At 41.5% G+C, this 19,395-nt stretch overlaps 1 protein-coding gene across 5 annotated transcripts in view; it reads left to right on the top strand.

Moving 5' to 3' along the window:
• The window catches only part of FGF13 (fibroblast growth factor 13), a 336,182-nt gene that overhangs the window by 260,233 nt on the left and 56,554 nt on the right, over positions 1 to 19,395 (top strand). For all 5 annotated transcript variants that reach the window (XM_034781122.1, XM_034781118.1, XM_034781119.1 and 2 more), the window contains one exon: positions 2,246 to 2,349. In XM_034781122.1, the coding sequence (XP_034637013.1) occupies positions 2,246 to 2,349 (104 nt within the window). The remainder of the gene's footprint in view (positions 1 to 2,245; positions 2,350 to 19,395) is intronic.

The following is a 19,395-nucleotide window of genomic DNA, read 5'->3' as shown; positions in this document are numbered from 1 at the left end:
CGCTCTGCCAGCAAAACGTATAATAATGCTGCAGTTTGCACTTACGAAGCACCTTCCTAAGACGTTCTCAAAGTGCTTTAGGGACGTGAAAGCCTAAACCAGCGATACTCAGACTGACACGCCAAAGCCACAAGTGGCTCTTTAATGGGTCTCCTGCAGCTCTTTGCAGCACGATATTAAAACACTGTGTGATTTAGTTATTAACCAATCTAAGTGATTAACCAATCAGGATGCTTTTTCTGTATTATCAACCAATTGTAGTTGATAAAATACGAATACTTGGTCAGTCATTTAGCGGTGAGAATTATATATATAAACTAAGTATTTCCTGTCATACTGTTTCAATATGAATATACAGTACTATGGTAAATGGAGCAATGAATTCACCCCATTCTGGTTCTTGTGGGTAATGTTGATCGCTAATTTGGCTCCAGGACCACCGAGGTCTGAGTATCTCTGGCCTAAACTATGTTGCCTTTACTTGAATAAGAATTGGGTGTCTCTAATGTGTGAGGTCTTCTGAAAATCTGGCTGCAAGTCAGGAATCCTCACAACTCTCTTGTAAAGTGACTATTAGAGCTGTGCAGGAAATGATTTCTATCTTTCCCCCCTGCACACAAATTTTTAAAATGTCAGTGAAAAATGTTGCTGCTTTGTGGAAGCCTAAAACTTAAAACTTCATGTTCACTGAAAACTAAAAGTTTTCAGTTCCTTAAAAAGTGGAGGGGGAAATTCTGAAAATCCAAATATTTTTGTTGAAAAATAATTAGGTCATTTAAAAATTGTGTTTTTGACAGAAATCCCATTTTCCTGTGCAAAATCTTTTCATCCTAAAAAGTTCCACTAGCAGTAGTATTTATGCGCAATGTACAGATCGGGAAAGCGGGGCATGGAACTCTTCAATGTTTCAAGGTCAAACAGAGAGTGTGTGACACAGGCAGGAAGAGAACCCAAAAGTCTTGGGACCAGATTCTCACTGGTATACATGGGAGACATTCCTTTAAAATCAATGGCACTCTGCCCATTTACATCAGTAAAGAATTTGGCCTGTGGTCTCCAGTCCCTTTTTTAAACCCTAGACACTTCCTCCTTTAAGAAGGACATTTTAAAACTTGCTGTTTTCCTCAAGTCTTATTGATACACTCCCAGAATTTAGGGTCTGTATTAAACACTGGTAGGCTGCAAATTTTCTTGTAACTAAACTTGTCCATTTGGGGATTGTCGGGCTGAAAGGGAATTTAAAACTGTTCTTTTTTTTTTTGCTTCTACCTTTGTAAATAACTCAATAATTTATTTCAAATCGGTGGTTTGGTTTTAAATTACCCTCAGACAATGATCATAAATACCAAAATTCAGCCTGAAGCAGATTGGAGTTTTACAGCCATGTAAAAAAGCATTGTAAATAAAATTCAATATGGCATTATGTAGTTCTAACCCTGCATTTATGCCACAGTCTAAAGGAGAGACTATGGGTTATGCTATCAGCTCCTGTCGTTTTTCATAACCCGTCTTTACCCCATTTCTTTTTAATCCTACAGCGGGAATTGCCGATACAAAATACTTGGTTCAAACAGTGGTAAAATTCCTCTGCCAAACAACAATAGCAAAAAATTGAGCCAAGACTGAGCTCTGCTTATTTCTTTAATTTGCCAGTCTACGTACCAACTTCAACATTATTAAAATATAGGCCTCTCTGGCTGTAAATATTGAAAATATTATTGATTATTCTGAGGAGAAATGCTAGCAGAGAATTAAAAGCAGTTCAATTTTGAAAGTACAGTGTTTGGGCCCGATCCTGAAGACATTTATTACCAAGTGCAGTGTTACCGTTGTGAGGAGACTACTGAGGGAAATATGTAGTTCAGTTACTGAAGCTAATGGAATGACTACTATACTGGGAAGCTGTGTGGCCTACTGTTTAGAGCACAGTATGGCCACTCAGGAGATCTTCGGTTCTATTCATTGGCTCTGTTTCTGGACCTTCTGGGTGACCTTGAGCAGGTCACGTCACTGCTCAGTGCCTCAGTTTCTCCATCTGCAAAATGGGGATAACAATACTGATTTCCTTTGTAATGTGCTTTGATATCTGCTGATGGCAAGCACTAGATAAGAGCTACGTATTAGAATTAAGTGTTTGCAGAACCAGAGCCACTGTGAATAGTTGTAATGATTATACATTACTCATCTAACTCATATAATTATTTGAAAAGATTAACTTTGCTATTTGTGTCCTTTTCTCTCCTAGCTTTGTTTAACCTCATACCCGTGGGCTTACGAGTGGTGGCTATTCAAGGGGTTCAAACAAAATTGTATTTGGCAATGAACAGTGAAGGATACCTATACACATCAGTAAGTAACCACTTTCATTTTTTTTCTGATTTAAAGTTCAGTGACCCTGATTCTAATCCATATTGATGGGAACATTCGCGTGATTTGAAATGTAATACGCAGGTGATGTCTTGGATTTAGAGCATTACACGTTTCTGCAATGAATGCAAAGCAGTGTCTGGAATAAAATCTGTGTCTTTTATAAGAAATAAGTGATCACCCCAACCTCACCCCCCACCTTGTAAGAAAATACAGCTGTGAAGATCACTTTAAACTATTGTTTTGTGCATATGAGTAAACCAAATATTTCCTTTATGTTTGCTGTGAGATGTCACGTTACCCCTTGTCTCATGTATGGTGAGAGTCTGAACAAGTCCGTTAAGGGTGGACATCACGACTAGAGTCAGGCCTGAAACGTATCGGTGGTCCTAATGGCTCATGCCATTGTAAAATTAGCTCATGTCAGTATTGTATTCTCCCATTAGTTGTTATGCCAATGACCCCATCTGTTAGATTATTGGAAGCAATATTTTCTTATATTTGAATCCCAACGGGGCCACCCCTTCTTGCTGGTAGTATTATTATGCCATGAACACACGTTTTAAAATACAAAGTCATATTTGACTCTCAGTCATTTAACACTGCTGTATTTTTCCACTGAAAATTTCCGCACTCGTTCTTAATGTGTCTGCTTTCATTTCTGATTTTTATTTTAAATGTTTGGAACTTTCTTCTCTTGAAAGAAAAGACAAGGGTTTAATCATGTCCCCATCCATATAGTCCTAGAGCAGATGGGAGGAAGTCAGGGGCCTCCTTGCTGGACCTGGAAAAAGGCTGCCCAGAATTGCAATTCCTACCTATTATTTTAAATGGTTTTCTGCTCCCCTGTTGTTTGTAGGGTTCCCTTCAGCAAGGGACAGACAGACTGACTACATGGGAAGCTGTGAAAATGACTCTATCCTTTGGGCTAGGTTCTCAGGGGGTGAAAAAGGACATAGCTCAACTGCGTTCAAAAGAGCTGCACTGATCTATACTAGCTGAGGGACTGCTCCAAAGCACTGTTGAATTCCCAAAGCAAACACATTGGGAGGAACATAGAAGTTCATGTTTTCTGTTCCCTAATTTCTTCTCATTATAGTTACCTGTAACTATATAGATACATTGTGTTTAGAGGGAAATGACATTAGCATGGATGGTGTCATTTAATATTGAAAAAGAAGATGGTGGCCTAGGTCATGACCATCTCTTTCTAGCTCTACTGGCACTGAAACAACCTCAGACAGGCGCTCACAACTTGCAGAAACATGCTTTAAACTGTATTGCCAAGGTTTACAGACTGGTTTGGAAAGCAATAGTCCATAGACGAAACAAACAGCCTGTTAACTTGCTCTACCAGTTCATCAGACCTGGCACTGCCCTCTGTGGAGAATTGTTAGTAATAATTTATTCGCCAGGCTTGGCACTGTATAGTACCTTTCAGCTGCAATGTACAAAGCACTTTACAAACATTGGGCCTAATCCAAAGCCCATTAAATGGAAGTCAATGGAAAGACTACCATTTACTTCAATGGGTGTTGGATCAGGCCAATTAATTTTTACCCCACTGAGAGGTAGGTAAACATCATCAATGTTTTATAAAGGGATAAAGTAAGATTCAGCAAGGTAAAGTGCTTTTCCGAAGGTCACACAGGGGCACTCTGACATTTGGGTCTAGAAACCAGGAGTCCTGAGTCTCCGAGGCCAATACCTTGCGCTAACCACTATCAGAACTGACTCAAACTTTGGTTTCTTTTCAGCTGTTGGCTGAAATTCTCTTCATGTTGTGTTTCAATTCTGTGTGGTCTGTTCTGTACTGATGAGTTCTGTGGCAATCAAGCTGACTTGGTTTTCTCTGACTATTTTGCATTTCAAGAAAATACTTTTCTACCATTAACCAGTTATTGGCAGGGTTAATGAGAAATTTATTTATTGTTCCAGTTTGATGGTTTGTTTAGCTCCATTTCTGGTCTGTTGCGTAGCAATTACTAGGTCTAGCTTTCAGTCTGATGAGGTTTTAGGACTATGATCTCTAATTGGGACAAGAGAATTGTTTCGTTGTGAGCCACTGATTTGAAATCATGACCGAGGTGGATTTGCACCATGAGGAAATCTACCGTGTATGATAAGTCGGTAGATAGCAGATATCCATGGTTGAGTGTCAGACTTTTCAAGATCGTTTGTCACGTCTGTAAGTTACAGCAAAAAAGACGCCTCTCATGTAATTATAAAAGCTCCTCAGGGACAAGAGATTGACTCAGCTAAAAAGAATGATAGTTGGTTAAAATATATATATAAGTGTGCACACATGCTGTAGGCATGCTAGTGAGATTGAAAATGATAAATACAAAAGGAAACCTTCACAGTATTTTACATGGTGCATTTCTGATATCACCCTTCATCCTGTCCTTATTCCACCACATCTATTAATTCACACTGGAGAGAAATTTTTTTGCCGTATGACAGAAAAGCGCTGGGTTTCAAATCCCTGTTCTCTCTCTAGTTTCCCATTGAAGTCAATGGCAGTGGTGTGAGTGCATCTCCAAGGATGATCATACCCTTAAGATTTTATTTTGAGAGATCTTATCAAAAGGTATTTGAAGCTGTAATGGCCTCCCTCCGAGCTGATACTCATGTGCCAGTGGAAGATAAAAGCAGTGGGCTCGATTCACTTTGTGTTCCACCAATTTTCTGCTGGTATAATTTGATTTCAGTGGCCGTACACCAGTGTAATCCTGGTCTAACAGCCTGGTGAATCAAGCCCAGCTTTTTTTGTGCAGTAGCAGTTTTTGATTTTTATTTTATTTTTATATTTTTACTGTGGCTGACCACAGCATGTGCCAAACTCCAGTTCTTCGAGTCTCTTTGCCCTGTGGATTTCTTGCATGCTTTTGTCTTCTTGAATGAAAGGGTAAAAAATACTTTCAGGTATGCATTTGTCAGAAGTTGAGTCGTGGGATGTTCCTCTGCCCTCTGAAAGTGACTGGGGCTGAACTGAGATGGCTCCCAGTGGCACAAAGCAGCGGCCGAGTGAGACTCATAAAAGGAGAGGCATGTATTTGCTCAGCTCAAAGAGTGCAACATAGTGCAGGAACTCGGAAAACGTTATTCCCTCTCCACCACCAAAGCACTCCAAATTCAAAATGAGAATCCAGCAGCCAAGGATTTTCACTGAGCCATGACACCAGTGTTTTAAAAGTCATTTCAGGGAGGACCGTAAAATGCAAGTTTCCTTCTCATTCCAAGTAGCAGAATCGTCAGCCAAAATCCAAGTCTGGGGTTTTTCATGTTCCCTTGATTTGTGGGAGAGTGTTGCATTGTTGACAATATAGAGACACTTGCAGTCTGCCTCTCCATTGTTTTAAGTTAAGTCGCAGTATGTTATGAGCTTGGAGCTTGTGAATTTAAATATAGATTCATAGATTCTAGGACTCGAAGGGTCCTCGAGAGGTCATCGAGTCCAGTCCCCTGCCCTCATGGCAGGACCAAATACTGTCTAGACCATCCCTGATAGACATTTATCTAACCTACTCTTAAATATCTCCAGAGATGGAGATTCCACAACCTCCCTAGGCAGTTTATTTCAGTGTTTAACCACTCTGACAGTTAGGAACTTTTTTCTAATGTCCAACCTAGACCTCCCTTGCTGCAGTTTAAGCCCATTACTTCTTGTCCTATCCTTAGGCTAGGTCTACACTACCCGCCTGAATCGGCGGGTAGAAATCGACCTCTCGGGGATCGATTTATCACGTCCCATCGGGACGCGACAATCGATCCCCGAATCAACGCTCTTACTCCACCAGCAGAGGTGGGAGTAAGCGTCATCGACAGGAAGCCGCAGAGGTCGATTTTGCCGCCGTCCTCACAGCGGGGTAAGTCGGCTGCGATACGTCGAATTCAGCTACGCTATTCACGTAGCTGAATTTGCGTATCTTAAATCGACTCTCCCCTGTAGTGTAGATGTAGCCTTAGAGACTAAGATGAACAAGTTTTCTCCCTCCTCCTTATGACACCCTTTTAGATACCTGAAAACTGCTATCATGTCCCCTCTCAGTCTTCTCTTTTCCAAACTAAACAAACCCAATTCTTTCAGCCTTCCTTCATAGGTCATGTTCTCAAGACCTTTAATCATTCTTGTTGCTCTTCTCTGGACCCTTTCCAATTTCTCCACATCTTTCTTGAAATGCTGTGCCCAGAACTGGACACAATACTCCAGCTGAGGCCTAACCAGCGCAGAGTAGAGCGGAAGAATGACTTCTCGCGCCTTGCTCACAACACACCTGTTAATACATCCCAGAATCACATTTGCTTTTTTTGCAACAGCATCACACTGTTGACTCATATTTATCATATCATGTGACTATTGTTTGCTAGAGTCTTTATTTCACAAATTCTATAAAGTCTGTTGCAGTTTTGTGAACAACCCTGTCATTTCCTCATAACGGCTGTGTGAACACATCCATTTCCGTATGTAACCCAAGTAAGTGTTTCTTGCTCGCAGGAGCCCATATTTTCAGTGCCAGCCATGGGTTTGGTGCAGGGCTCCGCCAGAATTCCTGATGGAGGCTCAAGCTGCTCCACAGGGTGCATGATCCTGCCTTTTAAAACATTCCAGCCATGCAGATCTAGGAGGGGCCATGCCCAGATGTGGGCAGCTCATGAAGTGTGAGTGTTTTCCATATAAAGGCTTGAGGCAACGTAGGCTGTGCACGTCATGGGCCCCTTATCACCACCTATGAGATATTTGGTGCCCTCAACCGTCACGGTGTCTCCTGGGAGTGGAAGGCTCAGCACCTTGCAGGATGGTTGTAGGAGGTTGGTAGGTGATGGGTTAATAGAGTATTCTTCAGGTTTGTTTTGTTAGGTGTACCAGGATGTACAATTGAGGTAACATCCCTGCTGTAAGGCATTTGACTTCAGCATTTCCTGACTATTTGATTATAACAGAACATCCTTAATGCAGAGTTAACATGAGTTTCTTTTAATGCATTTAATAGAAACACTTTGAAATAATTCATAGCGCTCCATTTCATGTATAATTTACCTGTACATAGCATCTATCTACCGTATCCTACATATTTTACCTAGATCATCATACACATAGGTCTGGTAACTGCACTGCAAGTAAATATGATCTAATGCATTCATGTTGATTATGGCCAACAGAAATGAAATGTGATTACATTCTTAGAATGATTTTTTTAATTGGTTTTAATATACTGGGGAAAAGAGACATTTGCACATAACGAATTTCTTGCAAAGAGCATTATTCCACCTCAGGGAAATAGTATGAACCGACAGAGAGGAGAAACAATCAAAACCTTCCTTTCATTAAATGTGCATGTCAATATAAATCATGTTCCACCAATAATCCTCAAGTACAGAATAGGCTGTGACACAGTAATGCCTCCGAAAAGATAGCTTCTTCGAGACTGCAGCCGTGAAATTTCCTTTTCATAACACCTAATTCTTAGCTAAAGAAATGTGCGACTTCCTTACTGTTATTACTGCTGCTACAGATTCGAATGGTCTGGCAGCACGGCTCACCTGTCAGCTTTCTAGTGCTAACCACAGTTGAGTGTCTCTGGAGTTAATTGGTGCAGGACTTGCACTTGACTGGATTCTAACCGCAGGGACAGAGCTGCGCCACTTGGCTGCCAGGAGCAGAGGTCCAGCCCCTTTGTGTCAGTCCAGTGGTGAAAGGGAGCTAGAATGGAAGGAGAAATGGCCGTTGGGGAATTAGCCCAACATAAGGAGGCTCCTAAGCTGGCACAAAACCAGCCTGGACAGACAAATGCTTTCCAGCAGCTCAAGATGCTCAGAGCCCCGAGGCTGCTCTCACTTATGCCAGGGGCCGGACCAAGAATGTGGAAGGCACAAAAGGGCTTTAAAGTTGCCTTTGTTCCCTCCCCCTTTGTCCCTCCCGCCCCCTTGTTGCTGCACTGCTCAGGAGGAGTGGGCCATCGGGCCCAGAGCTTGCCATATATTGTGTGGTCCCCCGCTCCATGAGGTAGGATGCTCCCTGGAGTGGGGTTACTACCTGGAGTGGAGCAGTCCCCAGCAGCATGCATCCTTACTGAGAGGTGCTGTGAATGGGTGCCAGGAGGTGGGGGAGGCGGGAGGGGAGAGAGGTGGGAGGCTTCTGCTCACCAGCTACTTGCCCTGGTGGATTCAAGGAGTCTGTAGATGTGGGGAGACAGATGCCCTGCTAGTTCCATGGAGAGGAGGGGGAGGGATGGTAGAGTGGAGGTCCTGCCCTCCACTGGAAGAATCACGAGGAATCTCTGTAAGCTGAAACCCCTGGTGCTTCGCTGCTTTCCTGAGCCAGCTCTCAAATCCAGCGAGGTGCGGCTGAGCACTCTCTCTCGTACTGCAGCCACTGGGAGATGCACATCCTGAGAGCCTTGGAGGATCAGGCTCTTTGACTAGAAGCCAATGTTCCCGGGAATGATGAGAAAATGGCTGTGTAATAAACTCTTGGCTACAGAGTGGGTCCTGCAGAAGTCAAGAACCTTACAGCTGCTTCAATCATAGAATGTGTGACTACCATCCTCTTAAAGTGACATCTGTTCACAGAAATCAAGGGAACGTTCATGAGTTATAGAAAGTAAGACTGGCTCAATACAGTGTTACTGGAGTGAAATTTGGAAAAGAATCCACCAGAAAGAGATTGTTGGGTGGTACATTTAAAACAACTTCTTGCAACTTTGAGTCAGTAACTAAATTCTTTAAAGTAAATAAATAAGAGCAAAAGAGAGACATTTGGAGCAGAGTAGAGAAAAAAATCACGAGAAGGAGAAAGGATCAGACCAAGGGAAAAGATCAGTTTTTCCAGTAAAAATTTTACTAAGACAAACACTTTTTCTTTTGCACTTTCTTTCACTAATCAATTTAGGATTAGTGCAAGAATCCAAAATTTAGAACAGGTCAGTGAGTTTACTATACCTGTGGCTATAATACTAGCATAATAGCCTTTTTTCTAGCAGAGCAGATGGCTTACGTAAGTAAACATATGGGACTTTTAATTTTGTATGCTCTGGGGAGGCTACAGTGCTACACTGCTGCTTTCCTCGAAAGTCCCCTGCCTTCTCATTTCTGCAGTTTTATCTAAAGTGGCAGTGAAAGTTGAGCTATACTGTTCTTCTGCCTCATCTCAGTCCAGTGGGTAACTAAGCAAACCAGGCTCGATAATTGGTGGAGTACAGGTCTGCTAATCTAAAACTCAGGGAGAAATAGAGTTGCATGTGAATAGCAATAAACGGGCTGTGCTTTAGAAGGCTGGTTCTCCTCTCACTGATTCTGGTGTAACTCCATGGACTCCAATGGAGATATTCCTGATTAATACCAAAGGGTGAGCCAATTCAGGCCCTATGACTTCACTCCCAAAGCAAAGAGGGTTGTCACTTCTGACTGTGCAAAACCACTAGAATTGCTGTGTAGTGTCACCAGTCAGTGTGAGCCCAGATGCTACGCAAAGTAGTGACGGGTGAACTTCAAACGTTTTGTGAGTTTGGTTCGAATCAGCTCCCTAAAGCAGTTACGTTTATCCAAACCATATCTGAGCTATCTAATGAGTCTTCCAAATTGGGCTAGAAATCTCAAAAAACAAACAACAAACAAACAAACAAACAAAAAAGGCTTCCTTGAAGCCTTCCAGTACTTAGTCTCAAGTGAGGTTGGAAAAGCCTACCATATTTCAGCACTTAGATTTCTTGTCCCAGATGGAGCCAATAAATACAGAGGCGAATCAAAATTAAAAACACTTTTTCCTAAATGTTCATTCTGTTGACTTGCCAGAAAGGTTTTAAAGGTTTTAGTTCAAGTTTGGGGCAAAGGTTCACATCAAGTTCTTATTAATTCAAACCAGTATGCCCAAACCTAATGAAGACTTGGATTCATACCCTCCTGTCCTAGAGAAGCATCTGCTGCCATCTGCGCCATATTAACACTAACAGAAGGCACACGAAGCTCAAAGTAAGTAAGTGAATGATCTGAAAAAGGACAGACCCAAAGAAATTCCAGTAAGTGAAACAGACACATTTCCAAGCAAAGAGATTTTTCCCTTCAAATGTATAACTCTAGTGGTGTGCCAAACATATCTGAGGATAGTAATTGAACGTAACCCTTTCTTGTATATATCCCACCCCATAATATTTGAGTTTTAGGACTGGATCCTGCAAAGCTCACTCATGAAGTAATCCTTACCTAAGGAAGTAGTCCCATTGGCTATTTGCTATAGCAAAAATTATGTATGCGAGGAAGAAGATTTGGACAGAAATTGTCAACAACCATTAATTTTCAATATAATGTCTCTATGTGTCTTAATAAATTAGACAATTTACCAAGCATTTGAGAGACTGATGAAGCTCAATGAATAGAAGAAAATGAGGTAATATTCTGAAAGGGAGGGAACTGCAAGTCCAAAACCAAAGTGACTGAAATAAATCCGCTCCCCTGATGAAGAATGGGGTGGGGCTGCACTCTTGCAAACACATCTGATCTGATTCTCCCAGCCCCCAGGTGTTAATACATCACACGTCTCTGTTAAACGGACATTTAAAGAGTGATATGTGAGCGACACAGGAAAAGTAGGTGCTTCATCTTTTGTGCACACATGGAGACTCCCTCTGGGAAAGGTTCCTGCATGATGTTCAAGTCACTTAAATAACACCTGTTGGCACTAGTACAAGTCATCAGATATCCATGGTCTGATTTTTCTCCCCTATTAACTTCAGTTGGAGTACTGAGTGATCAAGACTAGTAAAAAAAATAAAAAAATCAAGCTCCCTGTGTTACGTTTTTGCAAATTACAGCTGCAACAAGTTCACTTTATCCTAACTCTCGACGGCTGCTAATAGAATCTGCAGTTCCTTTAAAAGTGACATTGAAATGATCATGGGCTGAGTCGTTTACTAAAATCAGTTTAATACACAAGAATAAAAAATTACAGCAGAAAGTGCATACCATAATCTGGTTTACTAACTCAAACCTGGAAGCCTGTATCAGACTGCATCGAAACATCACAGTCATCTAACACTGTGAATTTTTCCTCCAATATCAGACCCTCTTCCATGCTTAGACCCTCTTTAGATTTCCTGAAAAAATGTAATGTAACATAAAAATACTATCACAATCCAGCTACTTGTAAATTCAGAAACTCCCCCTGTGCAGTCATGTCCAACACCATGGATCAAATGATCTCTGGAACAACCTCACGCCATTGTACGTTTTCAGAACCAAAAATCTAAAAGAGGGACATTACAAAAGACCAATTTTAAAAGGCCCAATCCTGTTGGGATACCAAAAGTTCAGTAAGCCACGTCCCCATGCCACCCAAAGGTAAAAGACTGGATGTATTTTGTTAAATCATTTGCAAAACTAAAACAATGCAGGCCTGATCCTTATTTACACGAAAGTCCCTCTAAACTGCCATGGGGACCCAAAGTGGATGTAAATTCCAGTTACGTTCATTTAATGCCTCTTTACCTGGCCATAACAATATACATGAGACTTAATCCCTACTTATATTAGAATAGCCCCTAAGAATCTTAGTCCAGGCTCACAGCCCCTTTTGTGCTAAATGTGTGTGAACTTGTAACAAAAAAGACCCTGCTAGAGAGAGCTCACCATCTAAAGGACAGACAGGACGGAACAGGTGGACAAAACACACAACGGGGTGTGTTGGTGAATTGTGTGGGGTAATTATAAAACAGAATTTAGCAATAAAGCAGAAGCAGCAGCTGAAACCTAAGCTAGAAATAAATTATTTAAGTCCCCGATCCTTCAGTTGGATCCACACATGTGCAGATATCTCTCCACACAGATCTGATTGTTGGATCCAGGCTTCGATTTAAAATTTGGGCCAATCGTGCTCCTCCTGAAATAAATGGGACTGTTGCTTCAAAGGGACATGATTGGCATCTTCAGGATTACAGCAAAAGGTCCAGCCATCACAGATGACCTATACAGTGGACGTGTGTGTGAAACACTCATTAGAGAGACAAGGGGAGTGGGGTAATATATTTTATTGGATCAACTTCTGTTGGTGAAAAAGACAAGCTTTCAAGCTGCACAGAGCTTTTGTCCAGGTCTGGGAAAGGTACTCAGAGCGTCACAGCTAAATACAAGATGGAACAAATTTTTTAGCATAAGGAGTTACCATATTGTAAGAGCCCATTCAAGGTGAAGTGGGCTTTTAATACCTCCGCAGTTGTAGGAAAAAGGAAGGTTTGACACTCTGAGTACCCTTCCCAGACCTGAAGAAGAGCTCTGTGAGAGCTCGAAAGCTTGTCTCTCTCACCAACGGAAGTTGGTCCTATAAAAGATATTACCTCACCCACCTTGTGTCTCTGAAATCATGAGATCAATACGGCTACAACAACACTGCAAAGAAAACACTCATTTACTTGCATGTAACGTACTGTTGATGGCAGAAGGCAAAACAATACTGAAAGCAATTGCGGGCTCTTCCCATATTAAAACGTTAGGATAGCAGAGTTGGGCAAACTGCTTACATATAAGAGGCAGACGTTTCCGAAGCCACATAACAAAAGCAATATTTACTAGTTCAAATGCAACATTCGTGGAGCTCTAAAGCTTTGTCATGACAACCAAGTATCATGATGAAAATCTAGTACATTAATGTGTGAACCACATTGCTAGTCCATTTGGGGGATGCTGAGTCTATGATTTAACTAACTGAAGCAGCCTGTTCCTATGAAAATACACTAAAATGGGTCATATTATTACAGATGAATGTGTGTACATGAATTTGCATTGTATATTTCCTTGCATATTAACAACTGAAGATATTAATATCAGCTTTCATCAAATGTAGTTGTATGAAACGGGTTATGCAAACAAGTTTTAAAGAGTTTCATTTCCTCACACACACACACCCCTTAGGATGAAGTTCAAATGCAGTTTATCTGATGTTCATGAAAAGTTTCTGTTGTTTTGAGTTTTATCTTTTGGGACACTGTAAAGAATCAATTGTCATTTTTGAAAAAGGAGAGTTTACACAATAGGGTCCAACATTGGGCAAAGGGTGTATTATCATCAGGGAGTGGTGGTCCACAAAAGGATAAGAGACTACTGTTGCTATCAGCTGATGGAGTTGCTCCTTTAGCTGAAGCCGCTGAGGTCTCCGCTTTTAGTGACGAAGGCATTGGATTTGGTAGCTTCTAATGGATTGTTGCAATAGCAACAGGGCTTTCTCATTTGTGTTCATCTTAAATTCTGGGATGGCACCATTTTGAATCGTGAATTCATTAAAAATGGCAGTCCTTCCTGTGAATTGATTATTATTGCCGAGCGATGTGGTTGTTTGACAGAGGGCCAGGAGAAAGAGGTACTGAAGCAAGATGGGCAGCTGTTGAACCTCAGTCATTTATTTGGCTGGACAGCACCCCTGGATAGGCATGTGTTTGTTTACATTTAAGTCACTTGCTAAAATATAGGTGTGTGTTAGCTGACGTATACTTGGCATGTGTCGTTTCATGAATCTGAGTATCCTAGTTTCTCCAATGTCTGCCATCCTTTTTGTTGCTGTTATTCATTATTTGTGTATTGTCTCGTGATCAGAATTGAGATTGGGGTCGCATTGTGCAAGTTGCTATGCAAACAAGTAGTATCAGACAGCATAGTAAGACGAGCAGTCTCTGCTCTAGATGGTTTACAGTCTAAATAGACAAGCAAGAGAGATGTTGAGGCAAAGGGTGTATCATCATCACCTTTTGGTGATGGAACTAAGACACTGATTTGTAGATCGTTTGTACATCAATATGCAATTTTCAATGCCCATAGGTAAGCATTTATGTCTTATAGATGCACACTTATTTCCTTAAATAATTATGCAATCTCTTGAATTTAATGCACAGGATTCATTTTGAAATATACAGTAGCTAACAATGCTAATGCTTTCCTATGAAGTAGTTCAGTGCAGACAGCACTGAGCAAGATGTTATGTATTTCATGAGAAATTCTTTCTTCAAGAGATTTGTTGTTTTTGACAATTGCTCTTTTGGAGGACTTCTAGTTGTTCAATTGTAAGGAAAGCTTTGGTATTCAAGACTATGCGTTAAATTAGCAACATTCTGTCTGTGCAATGCAATCAGAGTAGCAAAAATGCTCTGATAAACTCTACCACTTAGCACAGTTTACTATTCCCTATCACCTTTCTCGAGAAAGCAATGACTTTTGGTTGTGATGGACAAGCAAAGACTGGATACATCCTATGTGTTGCCACTTCCCTTGTGGGTGATGGTGTTAAATCCTACCCACCTTCCATGTTTTAGAAGGCCTAGAATAGAATTTGGTGGGGAAAATGAGGTTAAATATACAGATTTTAGTGGGATGTAAATCTGAACAGATTTTGGCCTTGTGCCTATAAAAGAATAGCCAAGCAATGGGAGAAGGCACCAATGGAGTTTGTAGATAGCTATTTAAGAGTGTACTTAGTACATATCAACCAGGGATGGTTTAGGAATAATTAAATTTAGGAATAATTAAATTAAAGCTGCAGGAACTAGACCCTCTTCAAGTCCCTTCTGACCCAAACCATTTTATGATTCTGGTTATTCCTCTGAATGCAATCAGAGCCATTCAGTTGATTCCATTTTACTGTAGGAAGATTATCCGGAGTAGGATGCTGAATATGTTATCTCATTTGTACAGAAATAGGCTAAGATTTTCAAAACTGGGTGCTTAAAATTAGGCTGCTAAATCCTTGTGTAGGTAACCAAAATCAGAGACCTGATTATCAATTTGCATTGCTCCATTTGCAGCCATGTTGACTACATACTTCCAGAAACTTGTTCTTGAGATGGAGATTCTTGCAGCTATAACTCAGAACACCTGAAAGTATTCTATGCAAATTGTTAATTTCTAGCACATTAGTGCATTCCTAGTCGAACTGAGAAGCAAGCTAACACTGATATTTCTTTGCTGAGAGTTACTAGTAGTGTGTGTCTCATTTAAGAGGCATTTTAGAGTGCCTATAAGAAAAGTCCTAGAACACTGAGCAATAATTTTGAAGCGCTGCAGAGCTCAGTGCTAACTCCTAGATGAACCTGTCCTATGATCCTACATCATCCCCTGAGCCTGAATGAAGACAGAAATAAAAGAACAGGAAGCAAACACAAACTAATGCTTGATGAAGTGCTGAACAGAAGAACTTTGCAATATGATATGAAGCTTGGCAAACTCTGGCTCGGGGGAGTCCATTTCAAAGAGGGGGAAAGCAGAGCTTTGGGTCCCAAGAGCAGACATACCCCAGTAGACCTCTGCTGTTACGGTAGGCTATAGGGAAAGAAAGCTCTCTTCTCTAAGTAAATTTCTGGACCAGGCAAGACTGTAAAGACTGCCACTAATGCTTTGAACTACACCCAACACTAAAGCCCTGATCTTGCAACTTTCTGCACACGGGCAGACTTCCCCTGAAGTCAATGGAGCTCTATACAAGTGCATGGGTCCACTGCACAGAGCCAGTTGCAGGATCCGGACCTGAATCTTAGTGGACTTCCACTAGGGTGATCAGACAGTAAGTGTGAAAAATCGGGACAGGGGGTGGGCGGTAATAGGAGCGCATATAAAAAAATCCTCAGATATCGGGACTGTCCCTATAAAATCAGGACATCTGGTCACCCTAGCTTCCACAGCATTCGGTACGAGGTCTGACACCCTTCAACACTTTTGTCAGTGGTCTGGAGGTAAATATAAAATTACTGCTGATACAAATTTGTGGCTGACACAGATTGGCACAGGACAGGACAGTCACACAGAGCAATCTGGATTGCTTGGTAATCTGGGCCCATTCAAACCAAATGCATTTTAATGCAGCCAAATGAAGAATCCAGGCCAGGCCTGCAAAATGAGAGATTGTGTCCTGGCATGCAGAGAGTCTGAACAGGATTTAAAGGTCAGTGGACAAGCAACTCAACCTGAGCTCCCAGTGCAATACTGTGACAAACAAGGCTAATGTGAGCCTTGGATGTGTTAACAGGGGGAGTGAGTAAGAGCACAGAGGTGATTTGACCTCTGTGTACAGCGTTGCTGAGACCAATCCGGGAATACAGTGTCCAGTTCTGGTGTTCACATTCCATAAAATACGTTGAAAAATCAGAAAGGGCGCAGAAAAAAGCCATAAAAAATTATTTGGGGGCTTGAGAAAAGGCCTTACAGGGAGAGACTTAGAGCTCAGTCTGTTTAGTGTATCAAAATAGAAGATTAAGAGGTGACTTGATTACAGTGTATAAATTCCTTCATGGGGAGAAAATACTGGGTACTAAAGGGTTCTTTAATCTGGTGGAAAAGGTATAACAAGAACCAATGCCTGGAAGCTGAAGCCAGACAAATTCATATTAGAAATTAGGCATGAGGTTTTTTTTTAACAGTGATTAACCATTGGAACAAACTACCAAGGGAGGGGGAGGGGGAAATGGTGGATTCTCTATCTCTTGATGTCTTCAGATCAAGACTGGAGCCTTTCTGGAAGATGTGCGCTTTAGCCTAACACAAATTTTTGGGCTCAGCACGGGGGTAGCCTGTGAGATACAGGAGGTCAGGCTAGGTGATCTAATGGTCCTTTCTGGCCTTAAACACAATGACACCATGAATAATTAGCCAATGGAGAGGATGAGCACTGGCTTTCTGTGCTCCGGTCAACCCACCTCCCACCTCAACCTTCTTCTACCTGCTCAAGAATCTGGAGGCTTCCCAAGGGCTACCTAAACTAGCGCACTCTGCATCCTGGTGGGAGGGTTCCTCAGCCCATGGACTAACCACATGGTCCTGCTCATCTGGAGACTGGAGGGTGCCAGCAGAGCAGCATGGAGGAAGCAATGGTTACACCTCTAAAAGCAAGTGCTTCTGCCAAATGTGCCTGATCTCCATCCCAATTCAGCAGGAAGCCTTATGCCTAGTGAAAGGGGAATCCACTGGAGGTACTCCCCCCACATGTACACTCTAAATGCTCAGGTGGCCCTTATTTGGCCCTAAAAATTGGTCACCAAAAAGAGGGTTTGACCTAACTTCCTACACGAATGCTATGAAAAATGTTGACGTTGGGCATGTCGAGGCTTGCAAATAATGGTAGAAAAGTTGAGAGGAGCAGGCATATATTTCTAAATTCAAAAAAGGATTCTATTGGGGTTCCCAACTGACTCTATAGCATGTCTAGGCTAGCAGTGAGTCATCTGGTGAACCTTCAGCCACCCAGCTGGTAATGACCCAAAAGTCAAACCCATCCATACTTACAGCCTGTAATTTTATAATCACGAGAATGACAATAAGGGCAGATGAGTAATTTTTTCCTCATTTAATGCTAGGCTTTTCTTTGTTAGGTTGTTTTCTTTGTTAGGTTGTGCAGAAGTCTTCTAAACATTTGCTGTTTCTCTTTTGAAACAATTTGGATTTAATGTGGATAATTGTTCGCAGTGTTGTGGTAGTTAGTGTCTTTGCTTTTTCAGATAGTAATTATCCAATCTATATTCTTTTTTTGTTACTCAGCAAAACATTGTTGGTAAAGTTAAGTACGGTAATCATTAGACCAAGTTCTCTGGTGATAATATGATACAGTAGGGCCGAATCCTACCATCTTTACTCAGTCCTCAACCAAATGAGACTCCCATTGTCTGAAAAGGAAGCTTTGAGAGAGCAAGGACTGTACATTTTGGCTTCTGCTTGTACTATCCAGGCTTGGGGCCAAATTCTGTCCTCTCTTACTCATCTGCAACTCCAGTGACTGCAATGGGATTGCAGAAGCATAACCAAGAGGAGAGTTTGACCCTTGGTGTCTTTATGATGATTTTTTTTTCTCGTGCACCAGCCATCACAATCTATTTGTGATGTACTGCCTATTTACAGGAGTGAGATATTTTGAGTTTTGGGGAGAAATGACCCCTAACCAAAACTCCAGATCTGAATAAACCCGGAACTCTGGGAAAACTCAGACCTGGATTCAAACATTGCTCTCACCCTATCCCTGTCATGGGTCTACCCCAGCCCCCAAATATGGCCACTAAGAACAATCAGACTTTGGGAAAGTTTGGAGACAAACACTGTGGCTCTATGGCCCATCTTTGGTTTGTGAAAAGGTATTTTTACTGCCCAAGTTTTTGTAATGGGGTTTGTTGCTCACGAGGAGAGGAGATGTGTGGAAGAAGAGGCTGATTAGTGCCTGTTTGAGAAATGAGCAAATACATCCTTTCCTCTCCAGCCTTCCTGATTTCTTTTATTGCTTCTTTAACATAGTCTGATGAATGGGTTTACAAAGCAGAAAGCAAATTCGCTTATTTATTTGTAAATTGCCTCATTTCTCTTTAATCTCAGAGACCCTAAAGGCTTGATAAAATCTGACTTGCTTTTAATAACAAGCAAAACGCTCTCTAAAGTAATTATTACTTTGCATACCTACCATTATGATACCATAGGCATTTAGTGTATTAACATAGGTTTTAAGTAATATATGTTATATGATATGGTATATAATCCTCTAAGTGAGTAATTAAAGATGGGCAAACCCAAACCCTTTTATCAGAGACCCACAAATTGTGGGTAGTCATGTATAGTGGGACCTGGACCAAAACTCCAACTGAGGGTTTGTAAAAACCCAAACCATTTTGTTCCTGTGTCTGGTAGAAATAGAGATGAGCCAAAACTGGAACCGCTTGGCCAAACCTCTATCTCTCTAAACTTGGGGGGGGAGGGCAGGCAGGGATTGGCTAAAAATTGATATGGACACATGACAACTCGAGTGTGTTTTTGACCAATCAAAAACCATCGCAGGGCTATCTCTGTGCTTTAAGTCAGGAACACAAACTGAGACCAGCAAGGAAATTTGAATTGAAGACTTCTCGTTCTACTCTACTTTGATATTGGTATGTATATGTTGTTTAGAATGAGACAGCCACGCCCAAACGGGAAGGAGGTGATTGGTCATTGGAAGATGGGGTGATGCTAAAGGGTGCCGGTAATGCTTAGCTCTCAGTGGGGTGTTCTGCTTAAGGAAGCATGGACCCAGCAAGTCCACAG

This window comes from Trachemys scripta, chromosome 9, assembly GCF_013100865.1.
Source record: "Trachemys scripta elegans isolate TJP31775 chromosome 9, CAS_Tse_1.0, whole genome shotgun sequence".
NCBI classification, from domain to species: Eukaryota; Metazoa; Chordata; order Testudines; family Emydidae; genus Trachemys; species Trachemys scripta.
The sequence above is the reverse complement of the archived record's forward strand: the minus strand, read 5'-3'. Positions and strand labels throughout refer to the sequence as shown.